Source organism: Lupinus angustifolius, chromosome LG02 (genome assembly GCF_001865875.1).
Source record: "Lupinus angustifolius cultivar Tanjil chromosome LG02, LupAngTanjil_v1.0, whole genome shotgun sequence".
NCBI lineage: Eukaryota > Viridiplantae > Streptophyta > Magnoliopsida > Fabales > Fabaceae > Lupinus > Lupinus angustifolius.
This window is the reverse complement of record NC_032010.1, coordinates 19555662-19578183: the sequence shown is the minus strand read 5'-3', so window position 1 is coordinate 19578183 and position 22522 is coordinate 19555662. Positions and strand designations below refer to the sequence as shown.

Here is a 22522-nt window from a genome sequence, read left to right as displayed (position 1 = left end):
TTAACCAGGAGCCAAATTCACATACCTTCGTACCTTTCTTAAAGGAAATGCCATAGCGCCTTGGAAAAATATATTTAAATGAACACGTTCCCCACCACTTCTCACCCCAAAATAAGGTTTTATATCCACATTTTTTTCAGAGATACAATGATTGAACCAATCACCAAGGTTTGCAAGATGATCTACACATAGATTTGCCTCTCTAAATGAGCGATCTGATTTTAGAGACAAGGGTGTATATGTAACAGTGATGACAATATCCCTATACAAATTGGATCGACATTCTAGAATTTGTGACTGCACAGTTCTTAGCCATGTAGAGGCCATAGAAGACAGCCCAGAGTTAGGGCATTACGGTCATACAAGACCCCAAATTGCAAGTGAAAGTGTCGCGACCTGATTTTCGGTTGGAAGATCGACTCTACGACTAAAAGCGAACTCGATTTCTACCTCTCCCAGTTGATTTGAAGTCGCCACAACGTTTTTAAGGTTAAATCGTAGAAAACTCTCTATTATGCACAATTTAGATAATTTGGTCTTTAAACAAAGATTCTAAGCTCGAAAGTCGATTACGAATCAGAAAAGATATTAACACCCGTTTATCCGTACTAAAACGGTAAGCTCGCTAATCATATGAACTTTTATACCCTTAACAATTAACTATTTAAAATTCAATTATTGAAACAAAATATTTTTATTTTTTATAAATAATAGAAAAAACTAATGTCCACACCACACTAAATTTTAAATAGATTTTTTATAAGTAATTGAAATATTTTATTTTTTGAAAAAATAATTAATATTTTATCGTTTATGAATTCATGAGGTCAGACTATGAATATTTCAATGAATTAGTTGGGCCACAAGCCTAGTATTAGTGAATTAATGATTTTAATATATGATTAATCGTTTATACATTTATATAATTATTACTTTCAACCGGACGGTGGCATTCATTACATTTAATTTAAGTCATGCACACACACATAAATCATGAAAAGTCGTATTGATATATGTGCATATTCCATCAATTCAACACCAAATACAGGTCTAGACAAACAATGCATAGAGTTATAGACAAATCGGAGCTTTAACACTCAGCCACAGCAGGAGCCACAAGCAGGTAGTGAACCTGGAAGTTCAATAAGAGAAAAACATCCCAAACGAGAATGAATGATTAGCAACGAAAAACTACAAAAGAAAAAGAGAAAGTTCAATAACTGAAAATTAAAAGCAATGTAGAGAATCTAAACTTACTATGGTCACGTCCCCGAATACTATCAAGACCACGGACATTATCCAGACCACCGCGAGGAGGGCCTCGTGGACCACCACCACCACCACCAGGACCTCCTCCAGGAGCACCACCATCGAATTTCTTACTAGAAGCAGCACCTTTCCTGTAGGCATCAGACTTCTCCATCTATGTATGAAAATATCAGGAGGAATGCGTCAATTTGATTGCAATAGATTGCTCATAATTTTCAAAATAGGAATCAAGGAACATAAACATTACCGAAAACATTGTTGCAAAAAATACGGTTATGAAGTTAACAACAACCCAGAAAGAGTCAGTTATTGTTTTAAGGCGCCATATTGAGCGCTTTGATCTAACAACACCTGCACAAAATTGTTATAAATCATTTTTCGATATCAAGAAAGAATGTATGTAGAGCAAATTTCCTTTATACAAAAGGTCAAAAACTGCTATACATAAAACTGAAGATATCTCAAATAAAAAGTTTCGAAGGCACAAAAGTATAGCTTGCAACCCCAGTAAGTTTCATTATAATGTTTCTATCAGTAATACTATCTAATGAATGCAACAATAGCAGACACACAATTATTTAACTTAGCAATTTCCTACTCTTCTTTATTAAGAGTTTTAAGACTCGAATGAGGAGAAAGAAGCAGACAGGAATAAGAACTCAAAAATACAATCAGCAGCTTTCCCAAGAAAACAGAGAGACCATATACAATATCATAATTGATTGAGACCTCCACACTTGTACATCTTCGGGAAATATCCATCAATATTATTATATGGTTAAGAAATACTAGAAAGTTTGAAAAAATATAAGAATGGAATTAAGCACTCATCTCCAGTATCAAGCATATCTATAGCTTCAAACTGCAAATTTGGCCATTTCAATCAAATGCTATTGCGTAAGTAACAGGCATCAAGGAAAATGCTAACAGTAAAAAAACAAAGATAACAATTGATATCACAGAAAATATGAAAGAACTGAGCTGCCATTGTAAACATCAATATTCAAGTCAACAACCCATCATCGAAAAGGGAAAAGGTTCAACCAAAAAGAAAATGGTTGGAGGGAAAAACTAACATGCAGGGGAAAAAATAAAAGAAAGATGCAATAAGGGGGAAGAGGGTATGGATCGTAGAAAAGGAATAAGAATGACATGATGTTAGGATTTAAGCACATGAGAAAAACCCAACCCAAAAGACTAGTCTATTAGGCTGGAGAGCCTCATGGCTTGAGTGCCACATTGAGTTTACTAATCTACTCAATGTGAGACTCTTAACATTGTCACTCCCTTTAAGGGCCAATGTCTACGACAACTTTCACTCTATCAACACTGACTCGATGGTAGCACTTTCTCTTTTGGCGGCTTCACTCACCTATCGGTATTCGGCAATGTACCTTAATCCAACCTATAGGTAGCCCTTTTCGTGACACAACTCTCAATGAAAGACGCCAATTATTAGAACTTAAGACATGAGGAGAGCCAACCCAAAGGGAGCACATCTGTTATACCACAAGTGTGATACTCTATGTGACAGTGCGTGTGATTGGTTGTAAAAAATGCATTTAAGTTAAAAAAAATAATTATTAAATATTTTTCTAACCAATCATAAATAATGGCACATGGAGTGATACACCTTACCTTTACGGGACAGCAGATATTCACCCCAACCCAAAAGACTAGTCTATTAGGTGGGAGAGCCCTCATGGCTTAAGTACCACATTGAGTTTACTATTCTACTCAATGTGGGACTCCTAACACATGATCCAAGGGAGAAAACAAACTTGTATACACAATGAAGCTACCAACGATATATTAAACTTACAAGATCACACAGACAAGAAATTTATTCCATGCAAATAAAAGGATATGAAAGCAGAAAGAAAAAAACTAGTATTTCTTTCACTTGTTAATAACTTTTGTATACAATAGGCCTCTTGTAAATCAACCAACAAACCGAATCCATGCACAACTATAATAACTAGGATATAGGTGAGTTCACAAGAGTATGTACTCATATATATAACTAGGAATTATGGTTAAATATATTTTAAGATTAATATCAACAATAACTCAAGAATGAAGCTATTGAGTATTTCTTCTGATGACTTATGAGGGTCATGATAATAATATATTATTTCATTGACTATAGGCATAAACAGATGGAGAGGTAGGATGCAAAGGAAAATGAGAAGAGAAACAAATTTAAATGCTTGTCATCCTCCGTGAAAACCACCATGAACATAGCCAATGATACCTCTTACAAATCTACTCATCATTCATAACCATGAAACCTCAACTAACTTTCAAAATTATGAAAAGCAGACGATAATCTCCAGATATATCATCAAAAAATACACATGATTTTAACTTGTGGTTGCAATTATTTCACATTTACAGCATTTGCAAACACACATAGCCGCTGTGACTACAATTTGTGGAAAGTCACAAAACTGCATCATCGCAGCCATAATTGCAATTATGATGGCAGACCGCAGTTTAAGACTATGCACCAAGCATATAAATTGTATCTAAATTTACCATTAAGTCATACAGTTTCAGGAAAATACAGCCAATCCAGATGCAATAAAAACCTTACAATTGCAACCTCAATCACGGCCGTGGACTGCAATTTAACACCGAAAACATCATAAACCTCCGATTTCAACTTCAAACACCAAACCAGAAACTCGCAATAAAACCCCCAAAAATACAAACAGAAAATCCTTCCCTATACCAAAATAGCACCTCACCTCACCAAACGAACACCAATTTCAACCTCTAATAAACTCAGACCATTTCAAACAATCACAAGAATTCAAAAGTTAGGAAAGAAAAAATTAATAAAGGTAAAACAAACTTGTTAATAGGTTTTATACATCCAAATCCCACCGATCAATCAGATTATTAATATGAGATAATGAGAGATAATCAGGAAGATTAAAAAATACCTCCTTCGACGTAAGCCATGGAAGAAATGAGATTGCTGAAATTGAATTGGGAAGGGAATTAATAATGATCTATTTTATGTTAACGATAAACTTTTCTAATTTATAAAGTCTTTGATTCAACGATCTCCACAATCGAGTCAATTCTAGATGTAATTTGCAAAGTATTGTCCCTACGTCATTTTGTACACGTGTCTTATTACTACTGGATACCAGAAAATGAATAGGCCATTGTCATGGGCCGAAATATCGCGGGCCTTCTTCAACCCACTATAATGTCCCGTGACAATGAAGTAATTTCAAATTTTCAATGTTAAGCATGTGTTTGGTAAAAAAAATCTTCAAAAAATAGAATTATAGATGGATCATAATGATTATAGTCTATCCAAAATGAAAAAAAAAATGGTTAGTTCTTAACATTTCTGATATCTTTTGGGGTTTTATTTTGAATTTAATATCAGAATATTTTATTCAATCAATAAGGTTATTGAATTTAGTTAAATTAATAAAACAATTAATGTAAAATTAAAATATTAGTATATTTTTTTATAAGATTGATATATTATTCACGTTTATTGTTTTTATTTATTTAAGAGTTAATTGGTTAACAAATAAATAAATGATCATAATATATATACTATTGAAAAATGAAATGAAAATAAAATGTCAATAAATGAATATGTTATAATGATTATGTACATGTGCAAATATGGGTCGTGATTGATTGGATAGAGTTTGTCCTTTATTTAGTCTTAAATGTTGGTCGGATTATTTTTTTAAAGTGACCTTAGAATCGAAGTAATCGACATCAAATGTTGACCAAGCTAGTATTTGAACTCGAACCTAACCCTACATCTGATTAAATATAATGCATAGTCACTAGTATTGGCAATTAGGGTCGCCGTGTCCATGTTTATGTAATGTCCACCTAAATTAGGGCGATAATGGACATATACGTTTTTAAATAGGGTATTAAATATCATACTCTGGTCATCCTAAATATTGGCAGGGCGGGCTTGCAGACCTCTCTTAATAAAACTAAAAAAAATACAAAATTATATACACTTCATACAAAATAAAAAAGTATATAATTTGCATATAAATATACAAAAATAATTATCATAATTAATATTGTATACTTATGGAACAATACATAAAAAATACAAATGCATATGAACAATAAAAATATGCAAACATAATTTACATACAAAATACGAAAGAAATAATACTACACAAACACATATATATAATATGAAAATGATAGTACTTTCTTACATTTGATATACAAATATATATATAACAAATGGAAAACATTTTCTCACATTTGACAAAATACATATACATTTAAATATTTGATGTCCAACACTTTAACTAATAATGCCAATTTTGCACGCTTGAAAGGTCCACGGGCGAATAGGACATGTTGGACATACATTTTAGGGTGGATGAACACGATTTTTATGTTGTGCCACTCAATAAGTGAAGGTGGACATGACTCATTACCATTGCCAAAATTGTCAATAATAATAATTAGATATGTAACACCGTGAATTTTTTATGTATATATTTTAATTATTTATTTTTAACAAAAAATAATTTTAGAAATTAATCGATAAAAAATTAGGCTAAACCGTAGTTGAGTGCTAGTCTTGTTTGGTGAATTCCTATTTTGTGGTAAATTTTCGTAATTTTCTGTGACATAAAGTTTTTGGACCGTTGTCAGGTCCAAATTCGTCTGAATTCGGCCCAATAGCGTGATTTCGAGTTTCGTAACTCGTAATCGAATTTCGATTGCGCCTTTCGAGTTAAGATAGACATCAAGTTTATCCAAAGTGCATTTCTAAATATTTTTCACTCTGAATTCGGTATTCTGAAATTCTAACCGTAATTAGAACATTTTTAAAATCCAGCCGAGTATTAGCCGACAATACTCGAGCATGGTCTCATCGCGAATGTTTCGCCGAAGAAGTCGCCTAATTTTCCCGAGTGAAACTTGTTGGACAAGCAAGCAAAATTACTAATCTTTTATGCTAAATTCCTTAAACCCTTCATTTACCCGTTACGCCATTATTCTTTGAAAACCCTTGGCTTGTCTCCTTAAACCAGATTCAATTCATCTTAAAAGAGTCATGTACTCTTTAAACCTTTGGATTGCTTCTCTAAAAACTGAATCATTGCTTTTAAAAGAGCCCACCTAACTTGGAGAAACCCTTAGCGTCACTTTTCTCTTCTTCTTCATTCAGATTTTCTCAAGAACACCAAGGTAAACCTCCATACTTATTCTTCATATTTTAGAAAATCTAGAGGTTCATTGTGAATTTAGAAATCGTTGTTTTGAAACCAAGAAATATTGTTGTTCATGGGGTGTTTTAGTGTTTAAAATATATGCATGTATTGATTTTGATGAAAAGAGATGATGATGAAATTAAGGATGTTTGATTTGAAGTATTGTTTTGAGCATGAGATCAACCCTTGTAAAAAGATGTTAAAATGATCATGAATCGATAGGAATCGGGAACAAGACTTTCGAGGATAAATGATGGTTCAGGAATATAAGTGTTGGACCGGATGGATGAGAGTCTTGGATGCTCTTGAAATAGATTAGAACGATGTATGTGTCGTAGAGTTAATAAGTGAACGATTTAACTTACGAATCACTGATTTGTTTTTGTGTGTTTAGTTTCGAGGCATTCGAAGTCGGACAACCGATCCATTCACGTGACAGAAATCAACCGTGATACAACCCAAGATGAGGAAGAATACATTGTGACATAGTGGTGTCTGAATATGACACCCATATCTCCCAACTACCTCAAAAGTTGGGAGTTATTTATGTTTTTGTTAGAAACCTGTACTTAACCAGACGATTTCGTGTCTGGATTAGTTACGGATGTTTCCTTAGGCTGTATGCCCCTAGGATAGTATAAAATATCAAGTCTTGTGGTTGTTACCACGAAGGAACACCACTTGAGAAACTAAAACGTGCAGGGATCCAAAACAGCAGAGATTTTCGATCTGGTAGCCCAAAAGGGCGAGGAAATAGTCCTGGAAAGTGGACTACCCTCGCCTGGGCGAGGGAGAAATAGTGAATTAAGCCCCCAATTGTCGCCTGGGCGAGTGATTCTCGTCGGGCGACGGCCAAGCTAATGTTTGGCCCGTTCTGGGCGCCCGTGCGATAGTACCTTGCCCGGGCGAGAGCCAGAGGGTGGTTTTTACTAGTTTTTGGTGGATTTTTAGCTTGAGCGACAGTCCCCTAGCTCGATCGAGAACCATGCAGGAAATTGAGTTTGTTTTGATGAATTGGTCGCTTGAGCGACAGTCTCTCGCTTGGGCGAGAGACATACATAAATTATGATTGTTTTTTATTGATTTATTGCTTAGGCAATAGCCCTAGTTTGGGTGTGAAGTATATTTACACTTGGGGAAGACCGTGGCTCAGAGGATTGAGTCTGATGCCTAAATCGACAAACTTATACTGTTACTTTTGTTCTTGCGCCTTATGCGGGCAAGGATTCCGACGAGGATGTCGTGAGCAAGGCGATGCCTAAAAAGGATTACATGATGCCACACAGCGAGATCGTCTGACCGTAAGAGGCTTGATCATGTGGTCGTCCCAAGTAATTCAGCAATGGTTAATTGTGGTAGGGATGATATTACGTGATAACGTAAGATCGGGTTCCACAAGAAGCATTCATTTGGGAGATGTCTTAGGATGGCCAATCGATATAAAAGAATAATTAAAAGATTTAATCGTCTAACTTTGGTTAGTGTGCATACTCATTATGAATAACAGAGTATTGGAGAGGAAATTTATGGGAGACGTACGAGCCCCGCAATGTTGAGAGGGACGGTGATGTCAGTGATTCGTTGGCAAAGTCTTGAGAGAGAGTCTAGGTGAGACGAGTCCCTTGTATTCCTATATGAGGTATTTTGTTGGATCGGACAGTTCTCACATTGCAAACTAGACGATCTCTGACAACCCCTCTTTGCAATCAAGATCAATGAGAGGGATGCCCAGAAAGTGTTTGATACAACACCGTCCTGAAATGGACAGCTCTTCGGAACTGATCGATCATATATCCTTGCGAGGAATAATTTATTTTTGGTGCGTCCAAATCAGCTTGGTATGAGACTTGTACTCTTGGTTATTTCCGAATAGTATATTGGGAGAATATTGGTGTAAGGATAAATGAAATAAGCATAACATTCATACATTGAGGTCGGGGATATTGATCCTCATGATCTGAGTTATAAAATCATTCATCATTGTGCATTATGTTTGTGATCTATATTGTGTATATTATGTGTGTCTGTCTGGACATGATATTCTGTGTAATTCCACGCCGTCAATGAATAATATTCATTAGATATCTTACTCTCTTTTCTTTTCTTTCTGTTTGTCTTCGGTTCACGTTCTCGTTCAGATGGACCGTACCGCGAGGATTCGAAGCTACCGATTTTCGATGTCCCAAAAGGGGACATAGAGTAGTGACGAACGCCGATACACCTACACAAGCCCTTGTGCCTTAGAGCTGAAGATGGTTTGTGATGGCTCTACGATATGCTTCCCTTCACAACATGCGAACTTGGAGGCTTCTTTCACCTTACGTGCTCGAAGATTTGCACCTACTGCACCATCCATTCAGTCTGTGATTCCTCATGGACCCACTGCTGGACCATCTACTAGGAGACGGAGTAGAGACGATGTGCCCAATTCCCCACTGGAGAAGAAAGCTATTATACAGACACTGCCCGATCTTCAGGCAGATGTGGGAGTGGGAAGAAAGTCACAGGGTTCGTCCAACAACCCGGAAGAGGTGCTGGAAGCCGAAGAGGAAGACTGTGTGGAGTTGGTCTATATAGAGGACTCCATTGAGATGGTGGACCTTTCTTCTGATTCTGAGACGGAGGATGATCCCGACGAGTGTCCTAGTACACCCGCTAACCCCGGAGCTAGTCACTAGTGGTCATTTCCATTTCTAGTTGACTTTGAGGCGGGTATCTCTGTAGGGTATTTTGGATGTTTTGAATAAACCATACTATTGTATATATTTTCAGTTTGGACTAGAATGTATCCGCTTTGCTTTTGTATAAACGTTCTCAGTTGTTTTCAATAAAAAATTATTTCACGATATAAATAAATAAATAAATATATATATATATATATATATATATTAGGTAACTATTGTTGTCTTTATGCATTTTAGGTTATTTAACGTGATGTCCCGAAAAGGAGTCAAATGTAAATGAAGAAGTTTTACATTACAAAAGTTTTTTTTACCCATTTTTTGGCAATATCGTTGGAGTAATTTTCGGGCGTTACAATATACATTTTTAAATAAATTTTCTTGATATCATATATAAAGTGATATATAGGCAGATATTTTGTTAATTATAATGAAAAATTAGAGAATCAATGTTCAAAATATATCATTACTTTGTACACAATTAAATGAAAACATACAAATTGTCGTGAACGATTGAGTATGAGATGGACCAATCAAGGTCATGTTGTCATTTAGTCGACCCTAAATAATGGTCGATATAATTTTTGAACTTTCTATGATGAAACCCGACCATATTTAACTTGAGCTACCCGAAATTATTTCTACTCCCGTCCAAACCCTTGGAGACGCTGACTCGGCTTCAAAATAGTGGAAGCCAGTGAAGTGCACATTTTTCCATCTTCAATCGATCCCTCACTATTTCCCACTCCCTGTCTCTGATTCAGAAACCTAACCCCAATTATCCGTTCTTCTTGAAACGCTTGCAATTGTTCTTCAAAACCCATCACAAGGAAATGGCTGGTGAAGAAAATGTAAAGCATCTCGAAGATTGCTCTGTTTCCAAGTCAGTTCCTTTTCTTCTTTCTCTTTCTCCTATCTTTCTTTTTATTTTTAACACTCTTCACTAATCGTGTCTTTTTTTAATTAAATATTCCCGTAATTTATACTTTATATATATATATATATATATACTCATCTTATTCGATTGAGAAGTTCGGATATTTGGATTAAGTAGATGAATCTCTCTTCTTAAACAAAACACCCCTTTTGCAATTTATTCAATAAAAATCAAATTTTGGAGCTAGCTACTGCACCAGAAGATAATGAAAGGTTAAGTGTGTAAATTATGCTCCTTTTTTGCACCCTTGTAAATGGGTCGATGAGATTGAATATTCTGGGACAGTGTACTTCTAGGAATAGGGCTTGAATGACTTATTGGACATGAAATTGGAAACCCCTTTGTTTGGTTCCCTTGGTTATTAAAAGTCTGGTCCAGCTATTCCTCTCACCTTTGGAGCATTAGGAATGTAGATGCATGTATTTGCTTGGAGTGCCTTGTATTAGGCACCTAGATGTGTTACAAATATTTACAGGTTGCTACTTTTCACAAAAAAATATTTGGTTGTTCTTCCAAAATAACCAGCTATACAAATTCTTTAAGGGGCTAGTACATGTTGGAGTGGACGTATCCCAGCCTAAAAACTGATTCAATCCAACCAAAAGAGGTTAGTTTGGATTAGATAAGGTTTACCTTGTTTTCACCCTCAAATCCAACCTGTTGTTAACTTGTTTGGGTTGGATCAGGTCTAGCGAAATGATTTATTTTTTGTATTTTGTAAAAATATGTGTAGTCGGATTGATCGGTTCTACTTGGTTCAAGAAACCGCAGATCCGATGCCCAAACTGAGTTTAATTGGATCCTGTCTCGATTGAATTTGGGTTTAACCCTATCAGTAAAAACTCCAATCCGGTTAGGTTGGGGTGGCTCAACTTGGTCTTCAGTGTGTAAAATAGCATCAATTTAGGGATGGAATTGATGTCTAAATTATTTGAGGACCAATTTATATTGCTCCATCTTTAAAGCAGGGGCTTTTCATATTGTCAAATCTTTCGATTTCAATCCTCTAAAGTGAGATTGTATCCTAAGGTGACAGAGGAAGAGAACATGATAAAGTATATTGTAATCTTAATTCATTAAATGATCTAATGGTAAAAACACCCTTGTTAGCTCTCTTTAAAAGAGGCAAATCGCAATTCTGTAACACTTAAGTTGCTTAGTCAGAATACAAATAAGTATCTTATATGATGAATTTGGGGTAATTAAAATCATGGTGCTCCTGGTCATGGTTACCCGAGTGTTCTGGTATGATACCTATCTACTTTACTCAGCCAGTAATGAAAAAATATTTTGTGTCCTATGTAAGCATTGAAGAAATGTTATTTACATGCTGCGAAGGCACTTTTGTCATCTTACTTCTTTATTCCCCAGTCAGGATCTCTGATAACACTGGTAAAAGAATGCACAAAAGAAGAAGAAGTTTCGAACAAAATCGATCCGGAATCAATTGAATTCCAGATACTAATAACACTTCAAAAACTACTCACACTAACCCCCTCTCACTCCTATTTATAGATTTCGGCCCCCCTACCCACGACAGTTACCAAAACTGCTCCAGGGGTTTATTCCCCTGCTGCCACGTGGACTATTGGCTGCCACGTGGCCTCCTCTGGTACACCCTTGTGATGGGTGGTCTCTCCCGCACCCTATCAATACCCCCTCCCAGAAGAACCAACTTGTCCTCAAGGGCAATTGAGGAAAAGCTTCTTGCATTTGCGCCACCGACTCCCAAGAATTCTCATGCTCCGGCAAATCCTCCCACTGCACCAACACCTCAACATTCCCACTCTGATCAACACGGTGTTGTAAGATTTCCGCCGGTTGCACCTTCAACTCCAACTCCTCGGACAACATCATCAGAAGGGGTTGATGTTGTTGAGCCGGTTTCAAAGCCCTATTCAACAAAGAAACATGGAACACGGGATGAACTCGTGTATGATCCGGCAATGCCAACCGGTAAGCCACCGACCCAATGCGCTCCAAAATCTGATACGGCCCATAGAACTTAGCTGACAATTTGGCCGAAGGTCTTGAAGCTAGAGTCTTCAACCTATACGGTTGAAGTTTCAAGAACACCCAATCTCCCACCTCAAATTCAACCTCACGCCTATGTTTATCTGCCTGATCCTTCATCAAATCTTGGGCACGTAACAGATTCTGCCTCAACTCTTGAATGACCTCATCTCAGGCAACCAAGAGCTGATTTACTTCCTCAACCTTCGACGTAAAAGTACACCCCTTAATCAAAATCGGAGAATCCCTCCCATATAAGGCTTTGGAAGGAGTCATACCTGCAGAAACGTTGTAAGTAGTGTTAAACCAAAACTCGGCCCATGAAATCCATTCTACCCATTTCTTTGGCTTAGGCCCCACAAAGCATCGAAGGTATGTTTCCAAACTACGATTCACTACCTCAGTTTGTCCATCCGTTTGTGGATGGTAAGCCGTGCTGTACTTTAAACCAGTACCTGCCAGCCGGAACAACTCCTGCCAGAATTGGCTCAAAAAGACCTGATCACAATCCGAAACTATCGATGCCGGGAACCCATGTAGCTTCACCACCTCTTTAACAAACACATAAGCTACATCCTTAGTCGAATAAGGATGACCAAGAGGATAAAAATGGGCGCACTTTGTGAGTCGGTCCACCACTACCAAAATGGTATCCTTGCCATTAGACCGTGACAATCCAGATATGAAATCCATCGAAATGTCCTGCCATACTTGAGTAGGAATAGGTAGTGGCTGCAAAACCCTTCCAGGCAGTGTTGCCCAATGGCGGCCATGGCGGCGCCATGGCGGATGGCGGTGGCGGTTTTTAGGCTACCGCCATTAGCCATTTGGAAAAATCCGCCATATGGCCGTGTCCGCCTTTTGTCAAAAAAAGCCGCCATGGCGGTATGGCGGTGGCGGAGCCATGGCGGGAATGGCGGATATTCATGTTTCTGGGCAGTTTTTTTTAAAAAATTGGGCCCAAATGTGTTTTTTTGGGCCCAGTCCATGTTTTTTAGAACTAAAACCCTAATATTTCTATTTCTAAAATTAAAACCCTCCCTCTCTCAAAACTTCCTCACCTTCCTCATCTTCCTCCTCCACTGTTCCACTGCCGCCGCCGCTGCCACCACTGCTGCCTCCGCCACCACTACCACCACCACCACCATTCATAGGTTTTTTAAGTTTTTTTTTCCTTTATCTACTCTTCTCATCTCTTTATCTGTTTTTTTTTTTAACAGAAAAATTATTTTTGTAGAATAATTTTTAAACAGAAAAATACTTTTTTTATTTTTTTATCTAGTCTTCTCATCTCATTATTGTATTTTATTTATTTTTTCAACCGCCATGATGACGTCCGCCATTTGCCCGCAACGCCGTCCGCAACGCCTTCATGGCTGAATTTTGGCAGCCGCCATCCGCCGCCATCCGCCATGGGCAACACTGCTTCCAGGTGCTAAAGTGGAATACTTTTGGCGTTGACAAACATTACACGCCTCGACATACTGCTTCACATAACCACGCATGCCATCCCAATAAAAGAAACTCGAAACCCACTTATATGTGCGGAAGAACCCCGAGTGACCCCCGACTACACTATCATGGCACTCGGCTAAAATCAGAGGTAACTTGTCAGACGTCTTGGGCAATACCAACCTCCCCTTATACAGCAAACGCCCAACCTGAAATTAGAACCCTGGATGAGAATTTGGATTTTCTGCCAAATCCTAGATAACCCTCCTCCACTTAGGTTCTTGTTGAACCTCTTGGAACCAACCCTAGACATCTCCAACATTAATCACTGAAAGTGCCGAATAATAGGCCTTCCTCGATAACGCATCGGCCACATAATTTTCCTTCTCGGGTTTGAACTGAGTCTCAAAATCCAAACCAATGAGCTTTACTGCCCATTTAAACTGTTCCTCACTGAAAAGCCTCTGATCTGTAAGGAATTTGACTCCTTTGGTCCGTTTTAATGACAAAGTGGCGGCCCATCAGGTAGTGCCTCCACTTCTACACGGCCTGAACCAACGCCATCAATTCTCGCTCATAAACCGACTTCAACTGGGATCTCGCTGACAACCCTTTACTCCAAAAAGCTAAAGGGCGACCTTCTTGCATCAACACCGCCCCAGTCCCGTTACTAGAAGCATCAGTTTCCAACACAAAGGTCTTCGTGAAGTCTGGCACGACCATTCATGAGGACCTGGAAGGTCGAAGGTGTATTAGTAAGACCAAAAGGCATCACAACAAACTCATAATGACCTTCATGGGTTCGGAAAGCAGTCTTCTCCACATCTTCACTCTGCATCTGAATCTGATGATACCCCGATTTCAATTCCAATTTGGTGAAGACGGTGTCTCCACCAATCTCATGCAACAACTCCTCAATAATCGGAATAAGGAATTTCTTCGGTATGGTCACCTTGTTTAAGGCTCTATAATCCACACAGAACCTCCATCCCCCATCTTTTTTCTTCACCAAAATGACAGGACTGGAATAAGAACTGATGTTATGCTGAATAACCCCAGACTCTAACATTTCCTTAACCAGGCCTTCGATCTCTGTTATCTGATAGTGTGGATATTTGTACGGTCTAAAAGTGGGGATGGCTGCCCCCTCAATCAGATGTATGGCATGATCCTGCCTTCGGACTGGTGGTAAGCCGGTAGGATCCATGAATAACTCAGCAAAGTCTTCGAGCAACTGCAACATTCGGACCGGAGTGCTCTCAACCCCCTCCCCCTTTTGACTTGATGATTCACACAGCATGATTAACCCCTCACCTTCGGCCTGGAGTACTTGCAACAATGCACCATATGAAAGTTCAGTTTTAGCCAAGGCTGGATTACCAGTGATGCGGACCGAATTCTGCCCTTGTCTGACCGTGAGCTCCAATTTACCAAATTAAGCTTGGACCTCACCCAATCCAGATAACCAATCTAATACCAACACCAGATCAACCCCTTTGAAAGTAAAGAGATAAAAGTCTTGGACCACCTCCAAGTTCTGTATCTGGAAAGACAGTTGGGCGCATTTCCCCTTGCACTTCACCTTATGTTCGTCCCTTACCTCTACCATATAAGAAGGAGTATCTTGGACCAGTAGACTCAACTCTCTCACCACCTCATTGGCTATGAAGTTATGAGAAGCTCCACAATCAATAAGCACAACCACAACTCTCCCTCTTAATATCCTTTCTACCTTCCAGGACCATGTCATAGTGAAGCCCGACATGGAACATAAGGACAACCGCAAGTCTTGTACCAAGTCCACGGGTTCAATCCCTACGCCTTCTTCCTCTCCTTCCTCTTCCTCCATAATAAGCATTCGGAATTGCCTATTTTTGCATCGGTGATCTCTAGTGTACAGCTCATCACATCTAAAACATAGCCCTTTCTCACATCGGTCTCTAACCTCAGGACTGGTCAAATGCTTGAATTCTCCTCCTCTTGGTCGAACACCTTCCCCTATTGTTTTCGGTCCAAAATTTCCAGCAGTGTTACTTCCCCCAAAACTGTCCAATTTTCCCTCTACGACTGTTTTTGATTCCACCGTTACAGTTCTCAAGTAAGTATTGCTTCTTTGAGCACCTCCATTACGACTTGCATAACCAAACGAGCCCTTCTTACTTAAGATTACATTCTTTTGTTCAATCAGTAGCACCTTCTGTATAATATCGGATAAAGAATGTAATTCATACAATTTTACCTCGGTGCGAAGCTCCTCTTTCAATCCATTCAGAAAAATGCCTCTTGCAAATTCTTGATCAATGGTTTGCAAAGCCCCAACATACTTCTCAAACTCCTCTACAAACTCTTCCACGGAACTGGTTTGCTTGAGGGCTAATAACTGCTCAAACAGATTCTGAACCATAGACGGCTGGAATCTTCGAACCACAGCGATCTTGTAACCTTCCCAATTCGGCCTCGGGTTGCACTTTTCCCACCAATGATACCAACTCAAATCCTTCCCTTCAAGTGCCATAACCGTGACATGCATTTTCTCGCCTTCCGTAAGCTCCTTGAGTTGGAAGTATCTCTCCAACCGGTGAGTCCATCCAAATGCCTCGTCGCCGGAAAAAATTGGAATTTCCAATTTTCTCCATTTTTTCCGCCGAAATTGGCCATCATCTTCAGGGAACTCCTCTCTCCCGTGGCTAGCCCTCTCTTGCCGAAACGGACCGTCGTTTTCACGGAAATCCTCACTGTTGCGATCGTCTCGGCCTTGGCGTTTCCGGTTTCGAAATTCGCCTCGGCCACGGCCAATTCCGCTGTGGTCAACCTCGACGGCGAAGTAGTAACTCTCCATCTTCGCTGTCATCTCTGCCATTTGCTCCTCGTGCTTCTTCACCAAAGCTTCCGCGAATTCCAATCTCATTCGCATGTCTTCACGTTCTTGTTCCCAATCTTCTCTGGACCGTGACATGCTTCGAGTCTTCATGAATTAACGATGAATCGGCAGAGGTTTTCAGGGCACTGGAATCGGTGCTCTAATACCAATGATAACACCGGTAAAAGAATGCACAAAAGAAGAAGCTCCGAACAAAATCGATCCGGAATCAATTGAATTCCGGATACTAATACCTCTTTATTGATTGCAAGATTAGAAGAAGACAACGAAGAGCCCTAATTGATTCCCTGAATCAATTACACATTACAAGATTGATTCCCTGAATCAAATCCCCTCCTATACAATACTTCAAAAACTACTCACACTAACCCCCCTCACTCCTATTTATAGATTTTGGCTCCCCCTACCCACGGCAGTTACCAAAACTGCTCCAGGGGTTTATTCCCCTGCTGCCACATGGACTATTGGCTGCCACATGGCCTCCTCCGGTACACCCTTGTGATGGGTGGTCTCTCCCGTACCCTCTCAATATCCTTTGCATATCTTTTGCCTTATCATTATGGTTTCACTTACATATACTCTTACTGTAAGATTTTTACACTGTCATCCAATCATGTATTATCATGCAATTAAAAATTGTTGACTCATGAATTACATCAAAAGTTACACATGTAGTGGATGATTGATTGTTGGTGTAAAATGTTTTACATTGGCAGTGTATCATAATTAAAGGCTTTGACCATTTGTTGTTTTCATAAATTGGGCATGAATTGGAGTGAGGATGGTACCTCTTCCGAATGTTTATGTTTTGCTTCAGTTTGGAATTCCACAGGAGTAGGACTTTCGATAAAATGATTTTAATCAGTTCGCCTTGACAACGTTGAAAGTTCATCATTTTTCTTGGAAACTTGTTTCTTTATTCATTGTGTGGCAGTTTCGATTTTTGCTGTTCTATGGTGCTTATGTCTGTAAGTGAATGCTTGAATATTCAATGAAACCTTTTCAAGCCTGGACTTCATTTCGGATAGAGTAGTTTTTTACAATCTCCATGGTAATCAGCTAATGGCTCTTTTGAGGTTTCTCATTGTTAGATACACAGAGCTTTGACATGCTTTGTTACATTATTCAATCTCATAGGTCATTGGATTTTTACTACTTCTTACAAGGATGCCTTTTCATCTTTATTTGTATTCTAATCTTCCTTAACAATGTTCTTTTTCTATCAAGGATGCCTAATCTTCCTTACTGTTAATGCTTGCATGTTCATGCAAAACCCATTTTCATATATATATATATATTGTTAAAGTGAATTTTGTTTGAAATGTTACTGAAGATGGAAACTTTGTAGTGCATTGGGCACTTGGGTATTTTCAGTTGCAGGAGCATTGCTGGCAATTCCGGTGGGGATAAAGCGCAAATCTTTGGGACCCCTTGTATTTTTTGGCACCACTGGTACTATGCTGGATATCATTATAGGAATTACTGCTTGCGAAAGAGAACATGCTGAGCACCAAATGAAGCTACTTGAAGCCCAAAATGCTCCTGCTGAGACTTCTTTGGGTGAAACAGAAATTGATTCCTAAACTCTTCATCTTTTGAGATTGCCAATGTTGTCAAATTCATGTGATTTTGGCCTTTGATTGTAACAAACTAAACACATTTTGGGCACCCTTTGTCAAATGATTTTCTGGTCGGTTCTTTCTTAACCGATTGTTTTATAAGACTAAATAATAAGTTAGCTCATAAATGCAAAATGCACTTATAAGCTCAAAAGTTATGTGAAGTCAAAACTACTATCCTAGTAGCTTATTAAAATAACTTTATTTATTAAACAAGAATTAACCTTTCTAAAACTTTTAAGGTTTTGATTATCTTATCTTATTATACATCTCGTGATGTTATATATGCATCTTTTTATAAATCTACTCTTATTTATTTAAACATTTACCCAATCTAATTTAATAATTATTCATAATGTTTCTTTTAAATTTTCTTCACTTTTTACACATCTAACAGAGATAGTTTCTTATTCACATGCTGATTATTGATGAATATCTTTGATAGTATAAAAAACACGATATAAAATTGGGATGATATTATTTTTGATTTACTTTTCAATTCTTAGTAATTATTCTCTTAATAACTTTTTTTCAAAAGAATTCTCCATTTATTGTAATTGACGGCGAATTTATTGTGGGAAATTAATTTTCAAAATTTATGAAAATTTAATAGAGGTATTTTAGTCAAATATATTCAATTTTTATATTATTTATTGAGTTCTTAAATTTTATTCATCACCTTACCTATCATTGTTTTTTTGCAAGCTTATAAGTTTTTTTTTTGGTGTGTGACACATGTAATATTTATCTAATATTTAGGTTTCAATTTAAATTTTTAATAAAATAAATTGTTAATTTAATCATCTCTTTCTTATTTTGAAAATACAGACAATTAAGTTAATGTTTTATTTTATTAAATGCCCAAATTAAAACCTATAATTAAGCTAAATGATAAAAACTATGCTTTATTTAGTTAAAAAACAATTATAAACCTAAAAATAAATTAAATGAAAAAAAAGAATTAGTTGGTTTTTGGTTTTTGTTATCTCTGGGAGTCTAAAAAATGATAAATATAAAGATGAATGAAAAAATGAATGGGTAGTGATAGATGAGAAAATGTTGTTCCAGGTTGGAGGACAAGGCAGTCGCCCCACCTTCTTTGAGATGTCTGCTGCTGAACAGCTTCCTTCTAGTCTCCGTTCTGCTCTCACTTATTCCATTGGTGTATGTCTCTCTCTCTCACTCTCTCTATATAAATAATCGATTATATTAAATAAGTGATTATTTATTAATCCATTTCAGGTGTTGGCTTTGAGAAGACCTTTCCTTCACAAATTATTAGATTATGAAGATGAATCTTTTGCTTTTCTCATGTTCATTCTTCATTCTCATACTTTACGAACCACCGATGCTTCTTTTTCTGAATCCCTATATGCTCTTAGAAGAAGACCAGCACATAATTCAACTCCATTACGCACGCGCCAAAAGCTTCTCTCTCTTCTTTTCTTGGTTCGTATCATTCTCTCTCTCTTTTTCACATTCAAATACCAACAATGTGTTGGTCTAGTGTTACAAGGCCAAAACGGTAGATTCCCAGCTAGACCAAAAAGTTAAAGTTTCGAGTCTTGGGACCAACACTTGTTAGAGGGGTCAGTCACACACCCAAATGGATTAGTTTCTTACGGGTGACGGAATACCCTTGTTTAAACAAAAAACTTCAATTCCCCTCTTCTTTTTTTATATCGAAGAGTTTTTGTATATGGTTTTTAGGTTGGTTTGCCGTATTTGAAATCGAAATTGCATTCAATCTACAACAAAGAAAGGGAGGCTAGGCTTCAAGCTAGTTTATGGGGTGATGAGAATGAAGGATTTTATGGTGGGGGAAGTTTTGAACATCATTCTGTAGTGGAAACAACCTTGGACAATGATGATTCTCCCATTAGAACCCGCGTCACAAACACAAATAGAGTACAGAAAATTGTTGGATTTTGCTACCCATGGTTACATGCTACTACTGAAGGTATTTTACACTCTAGTAGAAGGTGCGGATATGTATGGCATGTTTGAGAGTTGAATTTTGGAAGAAGTGGAAACAAACATATTTTTCGATTTTAAATGAAGAGAGTTATATGGTGTATTTAAAAAATTGAGTAATGATAAGGTAGATTTAGTAATAATCTATCACTATTTCTCTAAAAACAGTATATATCTCTTAAAATGTGGTATTCTCTTTTGTTTTTCTCCAATAACCAATTCACAAACATACATTTAAGGTTTAACAATATTATGCAATTTATCAGTCTTATTATTGTTATTATTATTAATTAAGTTTTTTATATAAAAATAAATTACAAAGTTCTAATTTTAGTGCGAACATGCCACTTGATGCATGTGAAAACTGGATACCGAAATCCTTTTTCGAATCAACTTAATTTATGAAGTCAATGTTTCCTTGAAGTTCGTGCAACTTATCTGCCACATTTGATTCTCTAAGTCTGAATATCCATAAATGTCTAGTGTCTAACTTCATATATTTACATGCAGGCTTTCAATTTGCTTACCAGTTGTTATACCTGTTGGATGCTACTGGATACTACTCGGTAGCACTGCATGCACTTGGGATTCATGTTTGCCGAGCTACCGGGCAAGAGCTGGTAGAGATCTATGATATTGCATTTAGAAATATCTTGGTCATTATGCACTTGTTTTCTAAAGAAATGTTTAACCCTGCATTTTTTATCTGCTACACATTTATTATCTGTATTTACTGTCCTTTTGTTTGGTACCAAGTATGTTGTCTTTTCTTTTTGTTGTTTGACATGAACACTATCAATAGTTCCAAACTTGCCATGTAGTGGCACACTCATTGTCAGCCTATAGAGTTCCAGTGCTATATAGTAAAATGACATATTTCCACCCCGAGGCACTTGCCATATGTTAAGTGCTGTAATATTGTAGGTGAATGAGAATGAATCTGTTTGTTCGGATGTTCATTTGTATATGGGTGTGTTTTATAGTGGTTTATAGGCAAATATCTATTGGCTTTTCAGACTATATTTGCAGGTTTTGCTAACTTAATGTGTGGTCCTTAATACGAATCATGTTTCAAATGCAATGTGTATGGTAATTTATGAGTCACTTCATCAATCTATCATGTAACTGTGCACAATTTTACTTGACAAAAGATATATTAGTGTAATTTTCTTTTTCAATATTCAATATATATAATTCAAATAAAATAACTCGCAAACTTTGTTTTGCAGTTTAAGAACTTTCTAATTGCTCAGCAGATACCACAAAATAAATTTGTCATATGTGGTTATATGATTGATTTTGCATTTTACTCTTTTCATGTCAAAAAAGATGGATACCTCATCTAGAATTTCAAGGATACGTAGTCGTGAACGCGAGAGACTTCGTGGCCCCCAGTGGTTGAAGGTATGTGGTTAATGTCTTCGGTCACAATCATTTTATCTATACACCACTATCCATGAATTAAAGCTGAAGAATCAATAATCTAGTTGCACTTTGAACCTGCTTTGTGAGAAGCTTGTTTACTGTGTTATTTAACCTTTTATATCAGTTTATATGGGATAAAATAGTGAAAATTTCCTTTTGTACAAGCATATGCGATGCAATCTTTTAGAACACTGACCCTGAATAAAGGTTCTGTGTATGCTCAATGTTATCCACACAAACCACATTATGCTTATATGATGTATTTTGTAATGCAGACATTGCAAGGCGCACTGCTCAGCTGTACGTACACTGTACTTGACTATGCTCAAACTGGTTTGATTGCAGCAGTGTTCTTCTTTAAAGTGAGATGGCTTGCCCTTTTTACAATTGTTCTTATTAACATATAATCTTACAAAATTATCTTAAACCTTAGCATACTGTATCTTATTATGCGTTATTAAGGCTTAGTTTTTTTTCAAGTTTAGAAAATGGTATGAAATATTGTTGCTGGTGGAGTCATGGTTGGCCGTTCAAACCTTTTATCCATTGCCTGAATGCTTTTGTTTGTCTTAAGTTTGAATTGGCGATGAGTCTAGTTGGGTCCAGGTAGTGCATTACCTAGACCCACCTCATTGCTTCATCTTTGAACCCAGATCCGCCCCAGACTCGTTCTAATATTCGCTCGGTCTGCTACCCACAGGTCATTGAGTACCTAGCGATCTGCGGGTACCCACAAATTCAAAAACTTTAAAAATAATTGCGAGTAATTTATGTAATTGTGTGTTTGTTTCGTATAAACTTATATGTTAATTAGATAATCAACCGAGAGAAAAAATTATAAGACATAATTTAAAGTTTCAAGCATATTTCAATGTTATGATGTAAAATTTATTTAATAAGAATTATTCAATCAATATAATATTAGATTACACATATCAGTTAACAAAATAACATCACATCACTACTTAAAAATGTAAAATCATCATTGTTTAACAACATATCAATCACATTAATGAATTAACAATATATATATATATATA

General features: G+C 37.1%; 3 protein-coding genes across 3 annotated transcripts in view; 2 read left to right on the top strand and 1 right to left on the bottom strand.

Annotated features, from left to right (window-relative positions):
• LOC109338018 (selenoprotein K-like) lies at window positions 987–4340 on the bottom strand. The gene is made up of 4 exons (XM_019575147.1): window positions 4218–4340; window positions 1517–1620; window positions 1258–1423; window positions 987–1132 (listed from the first exon to the last, which is right to left on the bottom strand). The coding sequence occupies exons 1-4, from the start codon at window positions 4234–4236 to the stop codon at window positions 1098–1100; spliced, it is 324 nt and encodes a 107-aa protein (XP_019430692.1). The 5' UTR covers window positions 4237–4340; the 3' UTR covers window positions 987–1097.
• Window positions 9819–18228, top strand: LOC109338013. Its single transcript, XM_019575139.1, has 2 exons — window positions 9819–10064; window positions 17813–18228. The coding sequence occupies exons 1-2, from the start codon at window positions 10015–10017 to the stop codon at window positions 18045–18047; spliced, it is 285 nt and encodes a 94-aa protein (XP_019430684.1). The 5' UTR covers window positions 9819–10014; the 3' UTR covers window positions 18048–18228.
• Window positions 19098–22522, top strand: part of LOC109338007 (peroxisome biogenesis protein 12) — a 5105-nt gene continuing 1680 nt past the window's right edge. The window contains exons 1-6 of the mRNA XM_019575129.1: window positions 19098–19247; window positions 19326–19532; window positions 19794–20043; window positions 20568–20677; window positions 21387–21461; window positions 21758–21844. Of these exons, the coding sequence (XP_019430674.1) occupies window positions 19140–19247; window positions 19326–19532; window positions 19794–20043; window positions 20568–20677; window positions 21387–21461; window positions 21758–21844 (837 nt within the window). The 5' untranslated portion in view covers window positions 19098–19139. The remainder of the gene's footprint in view (window positions 19248–19325; window positions 19533–19793; window positions 20044–20567; window positions 20678–21386; window positions 21462–21757; window positions 21845–22522) is intronic.

Excerpts from the sequence above, each read along its gene's own strand:
- LOC109338018 (XM_019575147.1), bottom strand. Across the intron at positions 1,424-1,516 it reads TTTTTGCAACAATGTTTTCG|ATGGAGAAGTCTGATGCCTA; the intron begins GTAATGTTTATG and ends TTTCATACATAG. Across the intron at positions 1,133-1,257 it reads TATTCGGGGACGTGACCATA|GTTCACTACCTGCTTGTGGC; the intron begins GTAAGTTTAGAT and ends TTGAACTTCCAG.
- LOC109338013 (XM_019575139.1), top strand. The coding sequence starts at position 10,015 with ATGGCTGGTGAAGAAAATGTAAAGCATCTCGAAGATTGCTCTGTTTCC. Across the intron at positions 10,065-17,812 it reads GAAGATTGCTCTGTTTCCAA|TGCATTGGGCACTTGGGTAT; the intron begins GTCAGTTCCTTT and ends GAAACTTTGTAG.